At 62.3% G+C, this 17,639-nt stretch overlaps 3 protein-coding genes across 7 annotated transcripts in view; all 3 read left to right on the top strand.

Moving 5' to 3' along the window:
• The window catches only part of STK11 (serine/threonine kinase 11), a 28,530-nt gene extending 28,325 nt beyond the window's left edge, over positions 1-205 (top strand). The window contains exon 11 of the transcript XR_014837909.1: positions 81-205. The gene's annotated coding sequence lies outside the window, so the exon portion shown is untranslated. The remainder of the gene's footprint in view (positions 1-80) is intronic.
• A 2,020-nt stretch (positions 206-2,225) lies between these two features.
• Positions 2,226-4,578, top strand: ATP5F1D (ATP synthase F1 subunit delta). 2 transcript variants are annotated; one of them, NM_001444874.1, is made up of 5 exons: positions 2,226-2,506; positions 3,066-3,219; positions 3,721-3,809; positions 3,941-4,066; positions 4,449-4,578. In NM_001444874.1, exons 1-4 carry the CDS (start codon positions 2,366-2,368, stop codon positions 4,061-4,063), a joined length of 507 nt encoding a protein of 168 aa, NP_001431803.1. In that variant the 5' UTR covers positions 2,226-2,365; the 3' UTR covers positions 4,064-4,066; positions 4,449-4,578. The 2 variants fall into 2 exon arrangements, with proteins under 2 accessions (NP_001431803.1, NP_001431802.1); NM_001444873.1 differs by having other exon boundaries at positions 3,941-4,578.
• Positions 4,579-9,134: 4,556 nt separating this feature from the next.
• On the top strand, positions 9,135-17,349 carry MIDN (midnolin). 4 transcript variants are annotated; one of them, XM_021084261.2, is made up of 8 exons: positions 9,135-9,773; positions 10,789-10,876; positions 11,066-11,128; positions 13,164-13,292; positions 13,376-13,687; positions 13,886-14,030; positions 14,262-14,522; positions 15,259-17,349. In XM_021084261.2, exons 1-8 carry the CDS (start codon positions 9,541-9,543, stop codon positions 15,534-15,536), a joined length of 1,509 nt encoding a protein of 502 aa, XP_020939920.1. In that variant the 5' UTR covers positions 9,135-9,540; the 3' UTR covers positions 15,537-17,349. The 4 variants fall into 4 exon arrangements, with proteins under 4 accessions (XP_020939920.1, XP_020939919.1, XP_084869635.1 ...); XM_021084260.2 differs by having other exon boundaries at positions 13,883-14,030; XM_085013509.1 differs by lacking the exon at positions 13,164-13,292.
• The last annotated feature ends 290 nt before the right edge of the window (positions 17,350-17,639 follow it).

Genomic DNA, 17,639 nt, shown 5'->3' with positions numbered 1-17,639 from the left:
GTGCCAGGTAACAACAGGACTGCAGAAACTCCATGCCTGGTCAACTGCTCCTTTTCAGACAATCGTGCTTCTCGTCCTAGATGCTAAGGCCACCAGCCTGGTCATAAGGAGTCCAGCCCAGCAAGCCTGGCCCTGTGTTGGACACAACACCATGGCACCCCTTTATCCAGTGAAAGCCCAAGGCCCAGTCCAACGTCAGGGCCTTTGCAGGTACAGGGGCAGGGTCTGGACAAATTTTTCCAGGTTCAATGGCAAGACTCTCTCTCCCGCACTTCCTCAGCTCTTTCCCACTGGCAAGGTTTCCACCTGTGTCTTCTTGGCTCCCTTTTCTAAAAAAGCAGCTCCAACCCACACTCCTGACCCCTGCTTCACTTTGCTTCTTGCCTGAACGCTGCCTGTTATCTGCTCCAGTGTGTTCTGTCCCTACTCACCCCTGCTCCTACTATGCAGTGACCTCTAAGTGCAGGAGTTCATTTATAGCTGAGTCCCCAGGCAGAGCAAAGGGCAGGCACCCTAGAAGGACCGAGTGTGTCCAGTGGATGAAAGAGTGACACTGCCAGGGAGGGCAAGGAGCAGTCAAGTGGACAAATATCTGAGAAGGTTGGCTCCAGGTGTGTGGGAACTGCTTGTGCAAAATCTCTGAGGTCTGAGAAGGTGTGGGCTGAAGATCGACATATTGAAGGGGCAGTGGAAGCCACTCGTGGTTCCCATAAGGTATGATATGGTTCCTCTGGCTGTGTGTAGAAAAGACACCATGTGAGGCCAGGAGAGAAGCTTGAGGCCCTCCAGGCCAGTAAACTTAGCCACAGTGGCCGAACTGGGTGGAGGAGCCTTGTCGATGGATCCAATGGAGAATTCCAAGATAACTTAGAGTTTGGGACCTGAGTAACAGGGGGTGCTCCCACCCCTTGGCTATCCTGGAGTGGGGATCAGAGGCAAGTCCAATGGATGGGTGTGAGGAGCCGACTGGAGGAGGCCTCCATTGCAATAGGGTCTGGGGCACTGAGGGAGGTCTCGCAGGGCACAGGACTCTCTCCCCTGCGCAAACACGCCTAGGGCCAGGAGAGGTGACTGGGACTAACTCCCTGAGTGCCCAGGGCCTCCCTCCCTCATGGGGGGGGACCTCTTTCAGCCTCAGCACCTGCCCAGCCATGGGCCCAGGTGTGACACTTCCCCAGCGCCTTGCACCCGTCCGCTCCTCAGTCACATCCCGTCCCAACGTGGGCCTCAGCCGGGGAGCTCTCCGGACTCCGCATTTTCCTAGAGCCCAAGGTGGGGGGCTGGGGCCCAACCCGGGACGCAGACCTGCTTGAGCGCGGGGGCGGGGCAGTGACGTCAGCGCTGTGAGCGAGACTGCGCGGGCCGCGGTGACGTCAGCGGAGCCCAGGGCCGCCCGCGCACGCGCCCTAACGTCAGCAACGTGTGGGGGCGGTGGTCAAGCGGGCGGGGCCGCAGGGAGCTCATCTCTGGGCACCGTGCGCCCTCTGCCGGCACCCTTGGGGGTTACAGCCAAGATGTTCGTTCCCACGCCGCTGGCTTGCCGGGGCTAGACTCTTCGCTTGGGATGCCGCTCCGGGACGCCTGCACCTTCTACAGTCAAATCTGGCCAGTCCCCCTACTCTGCTTTTTTTTTTTTTTTAAGTATTTTCACCTCTTAATGTAGAGGCTATTTTTATTTTCATTTTTTGCTTTTTAAGGCTGCACCCGGGGCATATGGAAGTTCCATAGGCTAGGGGTCGAATCCCAGCTACAGCTGCCAGCCTGCGCCACAGCCAACGCCAGAACCGAGCGCATCTGCGATCAACACCACAGCTCACAGCAGTGCCTGCTCTCTGATCCACTGATCAAACCCAGGGATCGAACTCGCGTTCTCAACAGATTCCTTTCTGCTGCACCCGGACGGGCACTCCCACGTAGAGGTTATGTAATGTGGTGTGTCAGTAAAGCGCCCTCACCACCCCAAACTAGTGCAAGAATCTTGATAGTTCCGTGTCTCTCTCTCCGCTGCGCCTAACATCAAGTAAGCGCCCGCAGAATCTTAACTTCGACTCAAGTGTTTCCTCCACGTAGGCTTCTGCGCTTCCTCATGCAGAACCATGTAATTGAGCCTCCCTCTTCCACCGGACCACCGGACTGGGGGCGCTGGCCGGAAGGAAACTACAACCCCCAGCTTGCCGCGTGCCCAGGCGGGGCGTGGCCAATAACGTGGCGGGCTGCGCTCCGGGAGTCGTAGTTTGCGCGTGCGCCCTCGGCGGATTCCTGTCCCATAAGTCTACGCGCGTCGTCCTCCTCGCCCTCCAGGCCGCTTGCTTCCAGCCGGGAATCTCCCCGCCGCAGCTCTGCTATCCGCCCTCCACCCTCAGCCATGTTGCCCGCTACTCTGCTCCGCCGCTCGGGTCTTGGCCGAGTCGTGCGCCAGGCTCGCGCCTACGCCGAGGCCGCCGCCGCCCCGGCCTCTGCAGCAGGCCCAGGGCAGATGTCCTTCACCTTCGCCTCACCCACTCAGGTTCGAACGTCCCCCGGGCTCCAGACACCTTTCCGGACCCCGCACCCGCACTCCTACCCCGTTTGGCCCCAACCCTCAGGTCAGCGACCCCCGTTCCGGACCCGCACTTCAACCCTGTGTGGTCCGGTATCATAGTCTCCAAACTTCAGCGGTCCCTGTTCCCCAGATGCTCCTTTTCCGTGTGGTTCGGGATCCGCTCCTCAGCCTCCCTTTTCCATGTGTGCCTAGCGTGTACCTTTCCCACGCTGTTCAGAATCTGAGCCCCTGGGCACTTTGTTCAAATTCACCGCTTCTGTATTCTCCTGGGGTGGCCCTCGGTTTCTGCCTTAACATCATTTCTTTGAACGGAGGTTAAGGTGGCTGGATTTTCTTCCCTAATAGGTAAAGATACTGCAGTCTTGCTCGAGAACCCGCTATGTTTCGAGCATAGGCCGCAGCACAGCTGCCTCTGTATCTCCATCATCCCTCAGCCCTGCCCCAGTTGTTTGAATTTAGGGAGTGACTGACCGCTATTCCTCCAGGGTTGGCCGGAAGCGACCCTTGTTTCGTGTGTCTGTAGGTGTTCTTCAACGGAGCCAACGTCAGGCAGGTGGACGTTCCCACGCAGACAGGAGCCTTTGGCATCTTAGCATCCCACGTGCCCACTCTGCAGGTCCTGCGGCCAGGGTTGGTTGTGGTTCACGCTGAGGATGGCACCACCTCCAAATACTTTGGTGAGTGGAGTAGGAGGGCAGAGGGAACGGTTTTCATTTAAATTGACAGAGCAGGAAAAGATACTGTTGATGGTAGAGCTCCCCAGTGGTGGAACCCCAGCTGTGGTTAGGAATGTAACTGATCAGCAGGAGGAGCTGACAGGGGCCCGGAAGAGAAATAAGATGGCAGCGTGGTGGGGGCCTTTTGGAGGAGGAAAGATCTTGAATTCTAAGGTTTTCCACCAGTGTGGGTCTTCTTGAATACCACAACCCGGATTTGAATCCAACTCTAGCTCACACACAACCCTGGCTTAGCCCCTGGGCCACTGGGCAAAAGAATGGAGTTCTGTCCCCATGTCCAGCCCCTGGTGGATGTACTTGGTGGCCTCCATCCACTTGTGCTTGGACCTTTGGACTCTGGAGCCACGCTGTGGGGTCACCCTCCTGGCCCAGCAAGGACTCTGGGGCTGATCATGTCCCCCACACTTGGATGTGGAGTTCTCACTCCCTTTCCTCCCACAGTGAGCAGCGGCTCTGTCACGGTTAACGCTGACTCTTCTGTGCAGTTACTGGCTGAAGAAGCTGTGACACTGGACATGCTGGACCCTGGGGTGAGTGTCTCAGGGAAAATCGGCTTGGAGCTGTCTAAGAACTCTGTAGCTACTGGGGTGGAATGCCCAGGTGGGGCGGGTGCTGGGCTGGGGTCCCTGCATAGCCCTCACCTGCCACCCACTCTCTGCAGGTGGCCAAGGCGAACCTGGAGAAGGCGCAGTCGGAGCTGTTGGGGGCTGCAGATGAGGCATCAAGGGCTGAGATCCAAATCCGTATTGAGGCCAATGAGGCCCTGGTGAAGGCCCTGGAGTAGGCGGTGTGTGCCTCCATGGTGGCTATGGCAGGGAAAGCCAGGGAAAATGAGGCCTGGAGCTGGAGGGGTGTCCTGGCCAGATTGAACCAGCTCTTGTGGTCAGGCTGACTAGGGGGTGGGGGGAGTGAGCAAGCTGGCCAGCCACCCTTGGAGCAGCACTTTTTTGGGGGGAGCTGACCTTACTAGGAAACCACTAGGGGGCAGCATGGTGACGGCTTCTGCCCAGAGCACCCTTTGGGGCCCTGCCCCTTTGGAGCCAAATAAACCCATGGGATTAAGTCCCTTGCCCTTGCTGGCAGGCCTGGTGGCTGGGGGCAAGCTTGGGTGCTTGCCTTGCCCATGTGGGGGTACTGTCATCCTGAGGGGCTCTCCTCCCATCTCCCAGGATTTCCACGGGCTGATGTGCCCACTACTCCTCTGTCCCTGCATAGCCTGCTGCAGAAATCTGCTCCTGGCCACTTCCAATGGACAGTTTGCCCCCTTCCCGAGCCCCCTATTAAAGACCTGGGACCCGACAAGTGTACGCTGTTTTTATCATGCTGAGACTGGCGGGTTTGGGACCCAGCCTCCTCTCTCTCCCAACTCTTAGTTTTCTGTGCTTACCCGGTGAGGTTGGGTAGCAGATGCTAGCTTCATCCTTCCCCGGTTAGCAGGCTATGGCTTGAGACAGCTTGGGTGTCAGTAGTAGGCTGGGTGCTGGGGTTGCAGAGGGCACGGTTAGTAAAGCCAGGCTGGATTGTGGGCAGAGTGCTGGTTTTCACCCTGAGAGGGTGGGGGCAGGCAAAGGTCACTAGCCAGGGCTGGGGACAGGAGGGAGCAGTGTGGTTGTGACTTCTGGGCTGGCTTTGGGCTTCCAGAAATACACTGGGGCTCTGCCAGGTTCTAGGCTGTGACGTCTGCTCCGTGGGCTCCTGCGCCCCGCCCCAGTCACACTGGGAAGAGGTGGGTCCTGCCTACTCCCATGGAGGCCATGCCCTCTGCTTGCCTGGCCTGTGGGTGGCCCCAGCTGGCCAGGTGCCTGATCCCTGCTGTTGGCACCTCCGTGGCACCCAGGCCCCTGGACCAGCCCTATATGGGTGGAGTGGCCAGGCAGGGGCAGTCCTGGAACCTTGAAGCTTCAGTGCTGTGCCATCTTTTTCAGCCAGTAACTCCCTTTTGCAATCGTGGTGGTGGTCCAGGTATTGGCTCCAGCTTGTAGATAGGGGTCTCCTTGCCCTCCCCCCAGCCCTGGGCCTAAGCAGAGGTGACAGGGGATTATAGGGAGGTGAACATGCAGGAAAGTTTTGGTCCCCTGTGTGTCACTGGCAGCCAGAGGTGACAGGCCATTCTAGAGTTGTCACTAATTGTGCGATCTTGTGTCATGGTCCTGTGCAAATGACTGTCCCATGGCCTGCCTGCCAGGTTTGGGGTGGGGGGACACACACAAACATAGATGTGACTCAAAGCAGGCCTGTGTCTTTGTGGGAGATGTCCATCCTGGTCTTCTGTTTTCTGGGCTGGTGAGGCCTCAGCAGCTGGCTGCCACTTCCCCAGGAACCCCCAGCTCCAATAAGACTGATGGGTGTGGGGTCACAGGTGCAGCCCCACTGCACCTATACCGTCTCCCGGCTTAGAGCACGTGTCCTCAAGTTCTGGCCGAGCTCCTTTACTGGTCTATAAATAAGAGCAAGGGCACTGCAAGGGGTTGGTGGGGGGCTGGAGGAGAAGACCTTGATCACACTGCTGAACCAAGAGTCCATACATCAGGGAATTCTGCCTGTATCCCCATACCCTATGGCCTCAGCCCTGGCTATGGGATGCATCCAGAGCCCCCCAGCACAGTGCAGATCCCTGGGGGATGTGAAAGCCTTGGAACCTTGCCTGGGGACACCTCTGGGGCCGCAGGAATAGCCTGTGCTCTCTGGGCTGTGTCCTGGAGTGAGGGGTACACAGGGCTGGAAACCAGGGGTCATGAACCCCCTTTTTTTGTCTTTTTGGGGCCGCACCCAAAGCACACACAAGTTGCCAGGCGGCTAGGGGTCAAATCGGAGCCACGGCAATGTGGCATCCAAGCTACATCTGTGGCCTACACCACACCTCATGTCAACGCTGGATCCTTAACCCGCTGAACAAGGCCAGGGATCAAACCCTTGTCCCCATGGATACTAGTCAGGTTCGTTATCACTGAGCCACAACAGGAACTCCACAGGCATGCTCTTAGTGGGAAAGAACCGGAAGCAGGCTGACTCTGGACGTTTATCACCTGGAATGTTTATCATCTTGGACTTGCAGAGCCAGGCAGGGGCCACCAGCCCCCTCCCCCAGTGTTTGACCCTCAGCTCGTTCCAGGAGGACAGCTGCAGCTAGAAGAGCTGGGCCCAGCAAGGGGACCAGTGAGATCACAGACCTGCCTGGGATTTCGCAGCACCCCTCCCCCCACCCCCATACATACACAGCCACCTGCCCACCTTGGGGCTTCTTGGTCCCCCCTCCTGGAGCCCTCCAGCATTGATTACTTCAGCCTCAGAGCCCATATAGCTCTCTGTGCTACCTCCCCTATATCTGGAGGCAGAGCCGGCCAGGACCTACCACCAGATCTTGGGCACTCACTCCAGCCTCTGCCTCTGCTCTGCACTGACCACTGCTCCTGGAAGCATTTTTCTCTTCCTCTGGCAAAGTCCTATCCATCTTAACTCCAGGACCTGCTCCCAAGGGCTCCACTGGTCCCTCCCTTGGGCCTGGCCCTGACCCTGTGGGCTGGGAGTGTCTGGGTGTGCCTGTGACGGGGTGGGGGGGGCCTGGAGACCTGGAAAGGAGCACAGCCCTGGGAAGGGCACCCAGGGCAGGGGTGGGGTGGAGGTGGTCAGGTCAGATAAAGGAGACACCAGATAAGTGAATGGGGGTAGTCTGGGGTTCCCCCTCCTCTGGACAGAAGGGAAGGAGGACAGAAAGGGCCCATTCTCAGCCAGGGTCACTCTTGGGAAGTCCCCCTACACAGGCGATCTGCTGGGAGAAACCTAAAGATGTGCCAGGTTTCTGTCTGTTACTGGCTGTGTGGCCTCAGTTTCCTCACCTAAGAAATTGGTAGGGTAATTTTGCTCACCCCCGAGTTTGAACACCAGCTGGTGAGCATGCTTAGTGATGTGATGACAATAGCGCTGGACCTAGGTGAGGGCCCCACACTCCCCAGCTCCAGAGTGAGATCTGCTGTAGTCTCTCACTTCATTCCACCGGCACCCTTGAGAAACTGAAGCTCCCAAAGGTCATTGCCCTCCGGGGTCACAAAGCACATTGGGTGGTGACTGGATGTGCAAGGCCCGGCGCTGGTGAATCGCTCCATAAATGCTCTCTGAGGTCACCGTTAAGGGATGCAGAAGGCTGGGCGGCCCTGGCAGCTGGCTGTGGCACCCCCACAGCAGGCAGGTGACTGGCCTGTTTTCCTGGACCGCAGCCGCTGACTCAGGCTCCCCCATGCGGGCGCCCCCAGGTGGAAGCACCGGGCCTGGGGCGGCAGAAAAGGGGGCAGGGCAGGGGAATCCAGCTGTGCTACCCAAGACCCTGTCCTGCGGGGCCGGAGTGCGGGTGTGCCCGAGTTTGTAGCATTCAAGAAGTCCCCCCACTTTCCTCGCTCGTTTACTGGGCTGGGCTTAGGAGGCGGGTGGCCCTGGCCTGACGGCGCCCCAGGGCCCAGGCCGGCAGGCAGGGGCGGGGGCCGGCCTGCGTCACTGCCAGCCCGCACCCCCCCCCCGCCCCCTGGCCGCCCAAACTCCACCCCGAGGGAAGGCGGCGCGGATAAAGGCTCGGGGGCCGCCTGCTCGGCCCCAGACCGGCTCCGCCACCACGCACTCGGCCTGGACGTGGGTACACTCAGGACAGTTGGGATCTCAGGACTGGCTGCTCCCGGTGAGTAAGGGCCGGACCTTGCGGCCGAGAGGGGGATTTACACTCTAGGCAGTTAAGAGTGTCCCACTTTTCTTTGTTCTTCGAGCAGGCAGGGTTGAGGGGGTCTCCAGGTCTGGGGAGCCCCCCTGGACGTGGAATGGGAGAGACGGCCCAGCCAGCACTATGCAGGCTGGACCTCTGCCCCCGCCCCGCCCACCGGGCACTCCCCCTCCCCGCGAGTGACCTTGAGCTAGTTTTTGTTCCGCCTCAGTTTCCCTGGCTGTGCGGCCCCAAGTCTTCTAACTCGGAAGCTTCACAGTCCTAGCGAAGCTTCCCCAAAGCCTGGAGTCCGGTCGGCCTGCCCCATGCCCGGGGCGGCCTCGGCACCCCCTTCTTGGGTCTCTGGGCAGAGCTCCCGGGCGGGGCCGGCAGAGGGCGCGCCGGCGCTGCTGACTCACCGCAGCCCGGAGCGGCGCGCGCGGGCGCAGCCGGGGACGCCGCGTCACGTCACGGCTCCGGCGGGCGCGACTCGGGAAGCGGGCCCGGCCCGCGGGACGGGGGTGGGACGCGAGGTGGCACTGGCGCGGGAGGGGCCCTCCGGCACCGGCCACGTCACCGGAGTGAACGCCCCGCCCGCAGCCCCACCCCTCGCCCGAGCATTAAGCCTCTCAGGTTGGGGGCACCCCGGGCCGACCCCCTCGCGAGCCTCCCGGCTGGGACACGGCCACGAGGCACGGGGATTGCCTCCCGCTTCCGCTCACAGCGGCTACCCGGTCGAGCTAAGGGGGAGGCCCCGGCTCACTGGTCGTAAGGCGCGAGGCCGCTGCCCTCCCACAAGGCACGCCACTTCTCACTAGGGTCCGGCGCCCCCAGCCCCCACCCCCAAGTCGGGCCGCCAGCCCTTTGTTGCGGGCCCAGGCCTTATGAATGGCCGCGGCGGGGCGGGGGGCGCGGGGGCGGGCCGGAGCGGAGCCAGCCCCGCCCCCGCCGCGTTCCGTTTGGTCGCCGGGCCGGAGGCGGGGCGAGGGGCGGTCCGCGCGGCCACGTGGGGCGGCTCTGCGGCGGCTCCCATTGGTCGGCTCGCGTGGCTGACTGGGCGTTCGGCGCGCGCTGATAGGTCGGCTCGGGCCGTCGGAGTAAGTAGTGAATGGGAGGGGGCGGCAGCCCCGCCCCTCGGAACGTTGATACATTATAACTTTTTTTTCTTGTTACTTTCACCCCCAGATCCTCCAGCGGCGGCGGCGGCGGCTGTTGCTAAGGGAGGGGACGCGCGGGGAAGCGCGGCCCGAGCGGCAGACGGACCTGAGTGCGGTCCGCGGAGCGGCGTCCTCTCCTCCAGGACCCTTCCCTGTACCCACCGCCCTTGAAAGGAGCCGCGAGTGCAGTCCCCACCCAGGAAGGCGCCGCGAAGAGCCGACGCGACCCCGGAGCGCCACTCGGATATTTGATTCCTGATTCACCTTCCGCTCCTGGGACCTTATTGAACGGGACACGCGCAGTCCCCTGCCCCCAGGGACCCGGAGGACCGGGTTAGGGGAGCCCCCCCCCCCGCCCTGCCCGGAGGCGCAGCGAGAATTGGCGCCCCGCGGACTCCAGACCCCCAGCGCGGGCCGGGGATGGAGCCGCAGCCCGGCGGCGCCCGGAGCTGCCGGCGCGGGGCCCCCGGAGGTGCCTGCGAGCTGGGCCCAGCGGCCGAGACGTCGTCCATGAGCCTAGCCATCCACAGCACGACGGGCACCCGCTACGAGCTGTCGGTGCCCCCAGACGAGACGGTGGAGGGGCTGCGTAAGCGGCTGTCCCAACGCCTCAAAGTGCCCAAGGAGCGCCTGGCGCTGCTCCACAAAGACACGTAGGTACCGCGCGTCCCCAGCCCCCGCGCCCCCTGGGCCCACCAACCCCTCGGGCCCCGGCCCCGGGGCGGGAACAAAGAGCGCGCCGCTCGGGGAAGGAAGGGGGCGGCCAGACGGGGGCTGGGGGCGCGCCGCGCGCTCTCGGGCGCCCTCTGCTCGGCCTTGCCTGTCTCGGCCCCCTCCCCCGCCCGGGGTCGCTGCACAAAGGCGGCTGCGAGGGCGCCTCGGGTCGGGCTTAGGCGGCGTCCCCCACGGGAAGACTGGAGTCCCGGGAGGCGTGGAGGTCCCAGCTGCGGGGGTGGGGGGCGCGGCGGCCGCCTCCTTTGCCTGCGTCCCCGCCGGCTTCCGCATCTGCTTGGCTGCCCCCTCTGCGTCTGGCTGCCTCTCCCGCGACTTGCGTCTCTCTGCCCCCCTTTGTTCTCGCCACCGAGCGCTCCTCGCAGTCTCCCCCTCCCCCCTGCCATTTAAATCGCCTTCAGGCCGGGGAGCCCTCCCTCCGCGGGCCTCCGGGGACACGTAGTGTCCATTCCCAGCGGAGGGGCCCCGGTGGGGGAGGGGCGGGAGGGGGAGGGTCTCCTTTGTCTGAGCGGCGGCGGCGACGGCGGCCTGCGCCGCCAGGGAGGGAGGAAGGAGGAGGGGAGCCCACCCCGCAAAGCCCCGAAAGGCTAAACGCTTGGCCTACAGGGACAGCCCAAACCTGGGTGGTTGAATTACAGGGGGGGTGGTGCCACGGTGCGGGGAGGGTGCCAAGGGGTGCGCTGGGCCTGTCTGGTGAAAAAGTGCTTTCCTCTGAGATGCAGCGCGAATGCTCCAGTTCAGAACGGAGGTTCCTTGGGAGAAAGGGTCTGACCTCAACCTCTAAATTCAGGCCTCTCGATCTGGAGGCCAGGAAGGGGTGGGGGTGCCAGGGCTCCAGTCTCTACCCCGTGAGCACAGCCCTCCCCCGCGGCCTCCACTTCCGAGTCCCTGCCTTGTCTCCGAGTAGCCTCACCCTCTTCCTTCCTCCCCCCTCAGCCGGCTCAGTTCGGGGAAGCTGCAGGAGTTCGGCGTGGGGGATGGCAGCAAGCTGACGCTCGTGCCCACCGTGGAGGCGGGCCTCATGGTAAATGGCTAGGGCAGTGTGCCCCCAAGGCCCCACACCGGCAGGCACCCCCCTCTCCTACGGGCACAGTCCCCATTGCACACTGGACCCCTTCCCCCGCAGGGCTGCCTACCCCACCCAGCAATCAGGGCCGCCCACAGCCCTGTGCTCCAGCCCACCCTCAGGGTCTCCTCTCCTTCCTCTCTGTAGTCCCAGGCCTCCAGGCCAGAACAGTCTGTGATGCAGGCCCTCGAGAGCTTGACGGAGACGCAGGTAAGACCCTATGGCCCCTTCTAGCCCTTGGGGACTGCAGGCCCAAGTGCCTGGCCACTCGGGAGAGCCCAGGGGTTGTTTGTGCTCTCAGGAGGCCTGTGGGGAGGGGAGAGGACCTGCCGCCCCATCTTCGTGCCAGCTTGGCCTGGTCACCCAGCTTCCTCTTCCTCCCCCCCCCCAACCCCAGCACTCACCACCTGACCTTGAGAGCCTTCTCTCCCACAGTGGCCACCATGGGGGAGGGGGGCGAGCTTTCACAAGCCTGCCTGCAGGGTGACCTTGGCCAGCACTCCCACACCACTCCCACACCACTGGGGCCTGCATCCTCAGCCCCACCTGCTTTGCGGAGGAACTCCCCCCACCCCACCCACCCCAGCCAATGTGGTTTCCCCAGAGCAGCCTTTTTAACATTTCTGATGGCGGGTGGGGGGGGGAAGACCAGTCTTGAGACTCCTTCCATGACCCCCTTGTGAGGGGTGGGGAGTCACCCCCTCCCTCCTCCCTCCAGCTTTTGTTCTCTGCCCCAAATGGGGAAGGGGGAGGGGGCGTCCAGCCCAGGGGCCAGCACAGCCCAGACAGGATGTTAGGAAAATATTTAGTAAGCATCCGGGAGGGCCATGAAGAGGAAGGCTGGGGGCTGGCCCACACTGGGTTCCCGGTTGGGTTGCAGCTTTTTTTTTTCCCCCCTTCTTTCCTCATTTTTCTGGCAGCAGGGGCCCTCCTCCCAGGAGGGTGACACAGGTCTCAGCTATCCGCCTGCTGCCAGGGTGGGGGTGGCAGGTCCCCAGCCTCCCCAGCTGGGCTGGGCTGGGCCGGCCCCCGGCCTCAGGAACCTGCTCAGCCGCTTCCCTTCCTCCTGCCCTGAGGCCCTCGCCCCCTCCCCGACATGTAGCATCCTGCCCTCTGCAGCTAGCTAGCCTGGAGGAGGAGGGGGCCAGGAGCTGGGTGGTCCACCATCAGGAGGGGCAGTGCGGTGGGGGGAGAGCTGGGGTCCCAGAAGCCTGCTGAGGATTGTCTATGATCTCCTGGGGCAGATGTGAACTGAGCTCCGTTACTGGGGGGGGGGGGCTGTGGTTGGCAGGGGGCCCCAGGGGCGTGTTTGGTTCACATCCGCCCCAGGGTGCCTGCGTCAGGAGGGAGATGGGGAGGCGCTGGGCGGAGTGACTGGGCTCCCAGAACTACTTCCCCGCCTGGCACCGAGTCATGCCTGCCTGTTCACCCTCCCCAGGGAGGAAGTTGCAGGGTGGAGTGGAGGGGGGACACCCCAGCTGCTCTTCGGAAGCCACCCCAGTCCCTTCCTGCAAAGGGTGGCTCTGGCACTGGGGGAGGGTGTGTGCAGAGAGGGGCTGTGGGGTGGGGGCTGCATACTGTCCGCCTCCTTCGCCTCCTCCCCACGGCCCCCAAGCAGAGAAGGTTACGCCAGCCGCTGCCAGCAGAGAGCAGGGAGGAGGTGGTTCTGAGTCATCCCGGCCTGTGTCACTTCTCAGAAACCTCCACCCCCTGCCCCATCCCGGCCCCTGGGGAGAGCAGAGCGCTGGCCAGGCCCCAAAGAAGGGTCCAGTGCAGATGGGGGGGGGCAGATGCGCTGCTCGCCCACTCTGAAAAGGGGGTGCTAGATTTGAGGTTCATGCTTGCCCGAGCTGTGTTGAGGCCCTGAGGGGGCTTGGGCCCCCCACAACCCCCCCTGCTGTGGCTGGCAGAGGCAACACCTCCCCCTTGGCCTCTGCCCCGCCCAGCATAGATAAATATTTATCTTGAGAAAGCAAAGGTTAGGACAAGAATTTGTCCAGGAATTCCGCCCACTCGCTGCCCAAGTGGCTTGGTTGAGAGGGGGCCTGGGATAGGCCCCTCCAGTGTTCACAGATGGAGAGAATTTGGGGGCCTGAGGGTGGGGAAGAGGTGTGATCTGAAGGTTACTTGAGAGCAGTGACCGCTGGCTGGGCCCCGCCCCCTCTGGCCTCAGTTTCCCCTTGAAAGTACCAAGCTGGCCAGGGAGGGCCAGGCCCCTGTCTCATCCGCCTCTGTCCCCCCACAGCCCCCAGCAGCGCCCAGCCGGGGCAGGGCTGGCGGAGGCAGCTTCCGGAAATACCGATTCATTTTATTTAAGCATCCGTGGCACCGACAGGGACCCCAGAGCCCAGAGAGGGGCGGCGAGAGGCCCCAGGTCACGCAGCTCGGGGGGCTGGGCCGGGTCGGGCTGGGGGCACTGCAGGCTGGGGCTCTGGGTTGACAGGCCGCTCTCTGCAGGTCAGTGACTTCTTGTCGGGCCGCTCGCCACTGACCCTGGCACTGCGTGTGGGTGACCACATGATGTTCGTCCAGCTGCAGCTCGCAGCCCAGCACGCCCCACTGCAGCACCGCCATGTGCTGGCCGCCGCTGCTGCCGCTGCTGCCGCCCGTGGGGACCCCAGCATGACCACCACCCCTGTATCCTCTCCCTGCCGGCCAGTCTCCAGCGCCGCCCGTGTGCCCCCAGTGCCCAGTAGTCCTACCCCTGCATCCTCATCTGTCACAGCTGGTTCCTTCCGCTCCCACTCAGCCTCTACCACCTGCCCTGAGGTAAGTCTGGGGAAGGTCTTGGGAGGACTCTGGGTAGGGGGACGCTGGGGGGAATGTCAGAGCCTCAGACACGTCTTTTGTATCCAGCGCCCTCCCCACACCCTGGGCTGGTGCTGGTATGGTGGGTGATCCCTTGACCCTGAACCCCAAAGGCTACCCTTGCACCCTGAGCTCATGTGCCCCCTCCCCCATCAGCAGATGGACTGTTCCCCCCCTGCCAGCGCTGGTGCCAGCCCCACGTCCCCCGCCGGGGGTAGCCCCACTTCTCGCTCCCGCAAACCTGGAGCAGTCATCGAGAGCTTCGTGAACCATGCCCCGGGGGTCTTCTCAGGGACCTTCTCTGGTAGGTGTCCCGGTGTGTCCCCACGAGCAGTCAACGTGCACACACGCCAGGAATAGGACATGATGGGTTCTCCCCAGCCTCTCTATGCACACTCATGGCCATATGGTAGGCCACCTATCCACATGTGCAAGCATGAGTGCCCTCACCAGCCAGGGGTTCCGCTTGCACATGTGGGACCCAGGCACTTCCAAGGCCACGCATCCACTTGGTGCTCATCCACACCCCCTGCAGGCACGCTGCACCCCAACTGTCAGGACAGCAGCGGGCGGCCGAGGCGAGACATCGGCACCATCCTGCAGATCCTCAACGACCTCCTGAGTGCCACTCGGCACTACCAGGGCATGCCCCCATCGCTGACCCAGCTGCGCTGCCATGCCCAGTGCACCCCCGCCTCGCCCGCCCCGGACCTTGCCCCTAAAACTACCTCCTGCGAGAAGCTAGCGGCCGCAGCCCCAGCCTCACTGAGCCAGGCCCGCTTGTGCAAGCCCCCCGGTGAGTGTCCACCTCACCCCCCCATCTTTGGGTCTCTCAAGGCCCCTCTGTGCGCCTCTCAGAGCAGCTGAACCCCGGGGCTGGGGGGTGGGTACCAGCTGCCGCTCACTCTGCTCTGCTGGAGCCTGGAGAAGGGGGTGTGTGTGTCGGGGGTACACAGTGTCTTTGTGCCCTGGTTGGGGGGGGTGTCCGTCCTCACTTCCTCCTCGCCCCCCTCGGGGGCCTTTTCCAGATGGTGTGCGGAGGCTCTGTGAATGGCCCAGTCAGGCCGAGGAGGGTTCACTTCCCCTCCCGCTCAAGGGCAGCCTGTGCCACCTCCCCCCCCACCTCCCGTGACCTGGTTATTCCAGACACATCCACACATCCAGAGTCCTTCAGAACTATGAGAGTGGGTCCCCTGGCTCTGGTCACTAAGGGGAAACCAAGACACTAGCCTGAGTCCTCTCCTGGGTCATGGAAGCAGCCTAAAGGGCTATGACAACCACGTTGCAAGTGCCTGTCTTAGGCTATCCCTGTCAGGTAGCTCAGCTCGCCAGGCAGTGGACATGGAATTCCTTCTTGGAATTCCACTGAAGCTTCAGTAAGACACTCTTGACTAGCTCCTCGCTGGAGGGAGTGTCCATGAGGCTTGGGCCAGCGTTCATGTCCAAGGGGCACTTGTCAGGGGTTCCTCACCTTTATGGGGGCCTGGCTTCCAAGGAGGCCCTCAGGGTCACGGTCACTGCCTTTTCTGCAGGGGACCGGCTGCGGCAGACGGAAAACCGTGCAACCCGCTGTAAGGTGGAGCGCTTGCAGCTGCTGCTTCAGCAGAAACGGCTCCGCAGAAAGGCACGGCGCGATGCCCGGGGCCCCTACCACTGGCCACCCAGCCGCAAGGCCGGCCGCAGCGATAGCAGCAGCAGCGGGGGAGGCGGCAGCCCCAGTGAGGCCTCTGGCTTGGGCCTCGACTTTGAGGACTCCGTCTGGAAGCCAGAAGTGAACCCCGACATCAAGTCAGAGTTCGTGGTGGCCTAGGAACCCTGTCCCTTGCCCCAGCCCAGGGTGGCCGTGAGCTTGGCCCGCACAGGAGGGCCGGTGGTCAGTCGGTGCAGTGGGAGGCTCCCCATTCCTGGTTCAGCATCCTTCTGGTGGTTTTTTTGTTTTGTTTTGTTTTTTTTCCAATTCCCACCATGGTTTTCCGAACTCTCCATGGACTTGGGTTCCTGCCTCCTTGGCTCGGCTCACACTCCCGCCCCTTCCTCCATCTCCCATCCCCATGGGCGACCTGCGCTGGGTCCCTCCCGCCCACCTTCCCAAGCTCCAAATATGTAGCAGTCTTTCCAGATGGTTGAGAGCGGAGACGAGGAAGCCGCCCCCCCTTCCGTTCTGCCGCCCTCCCCACCCTTTTCAGGTTTAAGTCGAAAATGTAGATGCCTCATTATGCACTTTACAGACAGGGGAGGGGGCCTAGGAGAGGAGAGCCCCCCCACCCACCAACTCTGGCTCTAAAACCACATGGCAAGGAGCTGCGGGCAGGTGCACTGCGACCCATGGTGACTGCTTCTCTTCCACATCCCACATCCCGTACTTGTTTCTCTTCCTCTTCTCCTTTTCCTTTTTCCTGGAAAAGAAAAGCTGTTTCAGGGCAGAGGCTGGCCAGAGCCTGCCTTGGGGTGCGGGCTGGGGTGTGGGACCCTTTCCTGCCAGGAAAGGAAAGGGAGGGAGGGGAACATCCCGCCACCAGCCTTCAGCGTCCACGCACTGTGCCATTTCCTCCAACGCCACCCTCCCACCCCACCCCACCCCGTTTTTCTGAGCTTGGGGTATTTATAGACTATTAATTTTCTGACTGAGCCAATAGTGGTTGGGGATCTCTTGAAAAATAGGGAGAGCAATGGCTGTGGGGGGCAAGTTGACACCCCCAGCCCTCCTTCCTCACTCAACCTGAGGGATCTGGGCCTGTGGACTGCATCTGGGGGGCCCTCCAGCAGCCGGGGGCGGGCGGGGTGGGGTGGGGGGAGGCGGTTGCTGAGCTGTGAAACCCCCAGTAGGGGCAACGCTGTGTAGCATTAACCCCCTTGGGGGGGGTTCGCTGCTGGTCTAAATTGGACCCTCCCCACTCATGCCCCTGCCTGAGGGGGCCCCCCCAGGTCAGAGAGACAGACCCCCCCCCCAGGGGGGACCATTTCATTGGGGGTGGAGTTTTTTCATTCACTTTTTATTTTTTACTGATAATGGAGATGTTTGGGCCCTGCCCCCCCACCTGTCAGTCTCGTCCTGGCCCCGCCCCTCTGTGCTGCGCGTCCCCTCATACTCTGCCTGCCCCTCCCTCCTAGGTGAACCCCAGGTCCTTATCCTGCCCCCGGTTATGTGTTTAAAGTTAATGGTTTCAGATGTGAACATCTTGTGTTAACTGTAGCTCTGTAAATTTTTTGTGGGGGGGGTGGGCAGGGAGGGGTCAGAAAGTAGGGGTCAAGGATTTTTGTTTTTGTTTTCATTTTTGCAAAAAAAAAAAGAAAAAAGAAAAAAGGGGCGGATTTGTTTTTGAAGCTCTGTCTTGGATATCTATTTAATGTGTGTTCTGATGGGGTTTTTTTAAACAATTTTTAAATAACGTCTGTGCCTCCGCTGGTCTGAGGGTGGAGGCCCCAGGCAGGAACCGCCTACCCCCCCTCTGCCCTCACCAGGGTCGTCCCCCCCCAGAAAGCATTACCCGCCCTTGGGGGGGGGGTCGGGCTGTGGGGTTCTCAGCACCTTGCGGGAATTTCCTGTATGAAAACAAAATTGGAAAAGAAAACCTACACAAACACAGTGATTTCAAGGAATAAACAGAAAATGAAACAGTGAATGTCCAGCCTGCTCTCCTGGGGAGTGAGGTGGTCTTGGTCACAGAGGGGAGTCTGTTAGCGGAGGTCTTTCCACAGAGGATTGGCTGGTATGCTGGGGTCCCCACCTCCTCTGGGAGTAGGAGGTGGGAAGTGGTCCCAGGCCCCTCAGCGGGCCGAGAGGGGGGAGGGGTGCGGGCTGCGCGGAACAGTTCCCACGCCCCCTCCTCGCCCTGGGGTGAGGGTGGGCAGGAAGCCACCCAGCGGGGGAAGGGGGAGGGAGGGGCTGGCCACTTCCCGGTACCCAAGGCCG

Source organism: Sus scrofa, chromosome 2 (assembly GCF_054392235.1).
Source record: "Sus scrofa isolate SSC_HxYL_T2T_F1_AM1 chromosome 2, Sscrofa_HxYL_maternal_Yorkshire_Landrace_v2.0, whole genome shotgun sequence".
Taxonomy (NCBI): domain Eukaryota; kingdom Metazoa; phylum Chordata; class Mammalia; order Artiodactyla; family Suidae; genus Sus; species Sus scrofa.
The sequence above is the reverse complement of the archived record's forward strand: the minus strand, read 5'-3'. Positions and strand labels throughout refer to the sequence as shown.

Bases quoted from the DNA above. Each gene is read 5' to 3' on its own strand.
- MIDN (XM_021084260.2), top strand. From the start codon at position 9,541: ATGGAGCCGCAGCCCGGCGGCGCCCGGAGCTGCCGGCGCGGGGCCCCC. The intron at 13,688-13,882 runs GTAAGTCTGGGG...CTCCCCCATCAG, and splicing joins CCTCTACCACCTGCCCTGAG to CAGATGGACTGTTCCCCCCC. The intron at 14,523-15,258 runs GTGAGTGTCCAC...CCTTTTCTGCAG, and splicing joins CCGCTTGTGCAAGCCCCCCG to GGGACCGGCTGCGGCAGACG.
- ATP5F1D (NM_001444874.1), top strand. From the start codon at position 2,366: ATGTTGCCCGCTACTCTGCTCCGCCGCTCGGGTCTTGGCCGAGTCGTG. The intron at 2,507-3,065 runs GTTCGAACGTCC...GTGTGTCTGTAG, and splicing joins CCTTCGCCTCACCCACTCAG to GTGTTCTTCAACGGAGCCAA. The intron at 3,220-3,720 runs GTGAGTGGAGTA...TTCCTCCCACAG, and splicing joins CACCACCTCCAAATACTTTG to TGAGCAGCGGCTCTGTCACG.